Source organism: Siphateles boraxobius, unplaced genomic scaffold (assembly GCF_051911475.1).
Source record: "Siphateles boraxobius isolate OS27281-9 unplaced genomic scaffold, OSU_SipBor_1 13, whole genome shotgun sequence".
Taxonomy (NCBI): Eukaryota; Metazoa; Chordata; class Actinopteri; order Cypriniformes; family Leuciscidae; genus Siphateles; species Siphateles boraxobius.
The window spans coordinates 24,421,524-24,428,447 of NW_027508733.1; the positions used below are offsets into that span (position 1 = coordinate 24,421,524).

General features: G+C 35.1%; 1 protein-coding gene across 1 annotated transcript; it reads right to left on the reverse strand.

The window, feature by feature from the left end:
• Positions 1-1,034: 1,034 nt before the first annotated feature.
• On the reverse strand, positions 1,035-3,639 carry pet117 (PET117 cytochrome c oxidase chaperone). Its single transcript, XM_077226722.1, has 2 exons — positions 3,442-3,639; positions 1,035-1,187 (listed from the first exon to the last, which is right to left on the reverse strand). Exons 1-2 carry the CDS (start codon positions 3,535-3,537, stop codon positions 1,035-1,037), a joined length of 249 nt encoding a protein of 82 aa, XP_077082837.1. The 5' UTR covers positions 3,538-3,639.
• Between the last annotated feature and the right edge of the window lie 3,285 nt (positions 3,640-6,924).

Here is a 6,924-nt window from a genome sequence, read left to right on the forward strand (position 1 = left end):
ACCAGAAGAAAGAAGCAAAGAACCGAACTGAGTTCTCTTTTGCAGCATATGCTTGAATGGATAAACACACTAAAAATTTTAAAATGCACGTCTCGGCGAGTATCCTCACAGTTGGTTATGTCTTAAGAGAATGTAAACAGTTGATATATACGCTGCTGTCTGTTGTTAATTTTAATCAAAAGAAAATCTGCTCATGACTGAATAACTTTTGAAGCTTTAATAGGGATTTATCTGTATTTCATGTATAGACTGAAGACTAAGCGTTGTTATTTCACAATTGATAATTTTTCATATTCTGTACTATTTCTTACCTGAATACTACTTTGTTAGACCTAAGCATTTATTTCTTGCTTGTTTCATTTGCATCTTTTTTCTATTGCATTATTTTGTTCATTTGACTGTTTATTTGTCTTAAGTAATGTTTGAAATTCTTATAAGCTATGCAAGTACTTTTCGCTGTGGTATAGAAATTACCTAGAAGGGATCTAAAATGTTGGTGTCATTACAACCTCATTTTTTAGAATAGAAGATTACAATGGGTCAAATACAATGAAACAATAACATTTATTATTACAGTTACACTTCATTTTAAGGTGACGTAGTTACAGTGTACTTACTCAAATAAGTACTGAGTAATATTAATTAACCACATGTACTTACTATAGAGTTACGGTTATAGAGTTAGAAATTATGGATAAGTTACTGTAATTACTATAGGAAGTACATTTATTAACGCCTTAAAACAAATTACTACCATTATTATTTATCAAATTAATGTTTGAAGTTTTGTGTGTGTGTGTGTGTGTGTGTGTGTGTGTGTGTGTGTGTGTGTGTGTGTGTGTGTGTGTGTGTGTGTGTGTGTGTGTGTGTGTGTGTGTGTGTGTCAATCATAGACTGTAAAATGTGACAATGACGATTAGTTACCACAATTTACTATTGTAGAAACCGGGGTATTTCGTGAGAGAAACACACGAGTAATAGTTGTACAACTGTAAATTAATTATGAATAATAGTAATATTTTGTACCAGTCGGTTTATGAACTGTGTGTCCCCGGCGTGTCAGCCTCTTGTCTGTCTCGCGCGGCCACGAGCTCTCTTGTTAGTTGTATCTGTTCCTCGAGCACGCGCAGGTTCTCGCGCTTCCGCTCCACGCGCTCCAGGTCGCGCAGCACTCCGTCGTGCAGCCTCTGCGTACACATGATCATTTCACATATAAACACAACACCAGTGTTGGGAGTAACGCGTTACAAAAGTAATGCATTACAGTAACATATTACGTTTTGCTGTAACGCAGTAGTGTAAGGCATTACTAATCAATTTTCAGTAATATTTTACTCGGTACATGTTTGGTAAGGCTTGCGTTACAACATACTTTTAGTTTTAATCGTAAAACAAACAAACAAACACAAAAAAAAAACAGCAAGACTGCCAGACATTAACGAATGAAAGATGCAAGTAGGATAAATTACCTGTTCGTGGTCAGTCAATAGCCGCGTGTGGTGTCCAAGTCTGTAATTAAAGACTAAATGGCAGCGTCTGATATATTTGTATAGCGATTTATTTTTGACAGGAGTGCCGTGAGGTATGATTTCGGCCTCTGTGCTCGCGCTGGCCAGAGGAAAAGCGGCTAATGGTGAAGATGGCATGAAGAAGACTACATTCGCGAGATGGACGTATGCGCATTAGGCTATTCGTTCTGTGTTTTCTTTCTAAACAGTTAGGCTATGTTTATGTGGTATTTTTCATGTTTTCATCACGCAATCATGTTTTTGATGCCGTGGTGACGCGTTCATGTAAGGGCGGCGGCGCTGCCGATAAAGCACCTAAAAGCTGTCACAAAGAACCGGCAAAAGCAATGATTATGAATATGTCAAATATAGCAAGGAGACATGTTGATTGTTTATTAATAAAGTCGAGATGAAGTTGACGATGCTGACTCGCGATCTTCGCAGTAGGCTAGTGAATGCACCAGAGAGAAATGCACATTTCATTTCATAAGCAGAGCAGTCTGTTTTCTTTCGTTTTGAATTGTTCTGTTTAAAAGTAGACATTTCAATATAGATATATTTTTCAGGTCCGTACAATTAATACAAAACGAAATTCGCTTTAAAGAAAGGCTTCGTGTCTTCTGTGTAAGGTGTCTGTGAAAGTTTTAAAGCAGTCTTTTAGTGCCGCTTCAGAGCGGTCGCGTCTGTAACGGAGAACTGTCACGTCTGTAACATTGTTTTTTCCTCATAAATGCGAACACGAAAAATAAAATAAAATGAATATTTTATGTTCTGTGGAGAGCCAAGCCTTCTTCATTAGATTTGCGCAGTGTAATTCACAGAATTACAACAAAAAAATCGTTGCCTCCTAAAAGTTAAAGATTTTTTTTTGTCACACATGACTGTCGATTTCCCTAATATTAAATATAAAACGCATGTGTAGACTGATATTTTTCTAATGTCTGGACTCCTTTCTGGGAGGAGCCTATGGATAAACAGACTTTTCAATATTTTGCTATTAATGCATTTTCTGAGAATTTATATAATTATATAAGTTTTGACTGCAAGTCTGCAAATGTCATGTCCATAACGCTGGAATTCCCAAATTTTAAATAATTTGTCCTCAACTAGTTTTGTGTTGTAGGTCTACATATTTTATAATGTTAAGTTAACTTCAAATAATACTAATAGTAATTTAAAGATGTGGTAGCATTGGATCTGGACGGTATGGATAACGCTGGGAGTTGGAAGGGGTGTGTCGCCATTCTGCAGGTTCGTGGATCTGAGTGTCGCGATTTCGGTTTCCTATCGCATATCGTTACAGCCCTAGTCATTTTAGAATGTTAACTTTTACTTCTGTATAGTTATTTTGGTGAAAGTAACTCAAAAGTAATACAGGAGTAATGTAACGCATTACAATTCTGAGACCGTAATATTGTAAGGTAATGAATTACTTTTAAATAACAGTAACAAGTAATATATAATGTATTACAGTTTGGAAGTAACTTGCACAACACTGCACAACACTGCATTATACTAAGATGCGACATTTGAAGTTAGCCCCTGATAACAGTCACAGGTAAAACTACAGATAGCTCCTCATTAAAATGGTAAGATATGTGTGTTAAGTTTCTAGATAAATGTATTTGAAATGAAGCAGTAGCTTAAACACACGTATAAACTGAAACAACTGCCAGAGAATAAAACGATTCCCTCTGAACAGAACATGTCAGCCAAGATACCCGAGTAGTTACCATTACAATAGTAAAATGGTATTTTTTGCATTAGACAAAACAGTAAAAAAACGACTGTCTTTCACATCTGTAACTGTTAGCCTACTTGTTTTGATTGCACGCATACTGTACCCTAAAGGTTAAATAGAATGGATACTTCAATAGCAGTGCCTCATAAAGGCATTATGCTCATTTGGCTAGTAGGACAAGAGTGTTTTTACCTGTCTGTCCCAGTTCTGCTTGAGATGAACGCCTGCAACGGTACTGATAGTGAGCACTACCGATAATCCCAAGACAAGTTTAGAGACCGTAGACATAGTTATGAAGCATTACTGTGAATACAACTAGTACAGTAGGATAATAAATGGCTAGGGCACTTTGATAACAGAATGGAGCTGAATCCTTTGTGGTGGTTTGGTTTCAATAGGATATCAGGCTCTTTACTGCCGCCTACCGACCAGGAGCGGCAATACGCCCACTGCGCATGAGCAGTATTCACATAAATCTCATATTTTTTTAACATATCGTGTTTGATTAGGCTATTTGATCGGATTGCCAAATTGTTAGGATATTTTGCACGGTATTGAATTAAAAATATTTTTGATTTCCAGTGTATACCAATCCAACATAACCAAATATTTTATGTAATTATTTTATCAAATAATGACTGAGATGTCATAATTAGTCACAAAGGAAATTGAAAATCAAGTGTTTAGCATTTTTGCGATATATCCCACATATTAAGTATGTTGTATACTGCACATATTGCCAAATGTATATACAATTTGCATAATATGTATACCATAGCCTACATGATGCATGTATAATATGCAGAAATATTCCAAGCAAAACTGTTTATTCCAGTGATTGCATTTAACTGTTTATCTTTAGTACTACCTAATCTATAGTCCAACATGTTTTTATCAAAAGCCCCATGTCTGGTGCAAACTAAGACTGATTATATACTGATACCAAAAATCAATAAAAGGGCAGCGGGTTACACCGAACGTCTTCGCTAATGTAGAAATGCAAGAGAGTTGTTTTGTGAAATAACATCTTTGGTTCCTCCACTCATTCTTCACTTCCTCTCTTTTTTTCTTGTCCAAAGTCGGAATCCACATGTTAAGAGTCATAATGTATTCTGCACACCATCCCGGGATTTTGTCTGACCATTCCAAACCGAGTTGAGAATCCATGAACATGTTACACTCTTGGCATGAAGAACCTTTAACATCCATGAAACCATTTCTATTGAAAGGTTCTTTATAGTGGAAAAGGGTACTTTAGATTATTAAAATGTTCTTCACACTAAGAAAAAAATGGTTATTTTAAGAACCGTTCACTAAAAGGTTCTTTGTGGAACCTAAAATGGTTCTTTTATGGTATTTTGAAACCTTTGAAACCTTTTCAGTGTATCATACACAACGTGAGCTAAGTGCTGTCAGGTCGATTAATTGCATCTAGCATACAATTATGCTCTGTATATATATATATATATATATATATATATATATATATATATACAAAATTGTATGTTAGATGTGATTAATGGATTTGACAGCACTAATGTAGAATATATTTTATATAATCATGGTGTAAAAAAAACAGAACTTATTATAATTTACCCCTTTAAATGTCTTAAAAATTGACTTCAAAACATCAGTTTGTATTCAAAATCAATATTCAAATGTTAAGTTACACTAAATTCTAAAATCTTTTTCTGAAAAAAATATTGATGTGTAATTAAAATCTGGTTGATGACTTTATTATTTTGACATCAACAGTATTGTTAATTAAACTCAGTTTATAGAAATGTCTGTAATACTTTGAGAAAACAAGGTATTTTACTGTAAATAAATAGGGATAAGTACTTGAAATTCATTGTTTTGTTGCAAAATAATTAAGTAAATTCCTCTTCATGTCATAGGTTCGAATTTCACATGCCTGACCACAGCAGCGCTTATGTGTCCATTCACCTATTTTTATTCACCTTTTGGGATATCGCATTAAAAAAATGCATAAATTCTAAAAATGCACATAAAAAACGTTTGCACTCAATTGAGTCGGATCATTTTTTTTTATCTGGTTAGAAGACATGCACAAAAATGGAAACCGCAATGCCATAAAATAACCATATTTGGTTCCCCAAAGAATCATTTTCTTACTTTGAAGAATATTTTTAAAATCTTAACAAACCAATATAAAGGACCTTTTGTGCATTTGAAATGTTCCATGGATGCCAAAGGTTCTTCGTGGAACCACAGATGCCAATAAAGAACCTTTCTTTTTAAGAGTGTATACTTGTTTTACTGCATGTGGAAAATATGTATGCGTCTGTGTGAGTCAAAGCCTGAGTCAGAAGGATGAACATGCACATCTGGTGCTCAGAGTTCCTCAGCTGTGGGGCTGTCAGAAAGGTTTGTTTGATGGGACACCCCTAGTCAGTGACAGCTAAAGCAAAGACATCCAGCTTTCCCAAACACCACTCCACCCCCTCACCTCCACGGCTCTGTAATTGTGAGCTTTGGTTGTTCCCAAAGGCCTTAAACTGCTTTGGCTCAGACAGAGATTTTGGAAATAGGGAACCCTAAGCAAAAATGTTGCCTCAACACTTTCAATGTTTTTTTTTTGATTTTTTGGTGTTGAACATAGGGAATTTCATCTCGGAAAATGCTGTTGTTGTGAGTATTGGCACACAGAAACATGATTATAAGTGACTCCTCTCTCCATCTTTCATCATTTTTTCGGTCCGTCTCATGCCGTTTTGATGTGCTGCCAACAACAACAACCCCACCTTTAAAGTGAAGTAGACTTATCAGCACGGTGCTACTCAGCAGCATCCCGTAAGAAATCAGCATGGGAATGGATGTCTTGGTACTAAGGAAACAGATTCCCTGGCTGTTTGTTGATCTGTAGACTATCCTTTTCTTTATCAGCTCTGGAAATGATGTGAACCACCTGCCTCCAGATGAGCTACGATGGTTTACCTTTTCTCACTTTAACCCGTTTCTGAGAAAAAGAAACATTCTTTGTTAGTGCGAGTGGGTGGATGTGTTGACAGTGTTTTAGATGTATCTCCAAACATTCAATGAACTTTGGAGCAATGCTTACACTATTTTCTGAGTAAAATAGAAGCCAGTTTCCACCTGAGGGCATTGCAATTTTATATATCATAATTGTTTTGTTTTTTTCTTTCGTCTCTCAATGTGACTTTATATCTATCTGAATTTATATTTTGAAATTTTACTGTTTCTCACAATTGCGACTTTATATCTCACAATGAGACTTTGCATCTTTGTTTCTTGTAATTGTGACTTTATATCTCACGTTCACTGTAAAAAGTGATCAGTTGACTTAACTTCAAAAAATGAGGAAACACGTTGGCTTAAAATTATTAAGTAAATAAACTTCATGTATTGGAAAAAATAAGTTATGTGACCTTGACAATTCCACATAACTTATTTTTTTCAATTACGAATTGTTTTCTTATTTAATAATTTTAAGGCCACGGGTTTCATCACTTTTTTAAAGTTAAGTCAACTGATCACTTTTTACAGTGAATGTGACTTTATTTCTCACAGTGTGACTATATTTTGTAATGGCAAATTTATCTCAAACAATTGTGCCTTTATTTCTCATAATTGCAACTTTATTTCTCACAATGAGAATTTATATCTTGCAATTGCAACTTTTTTCTCATAATG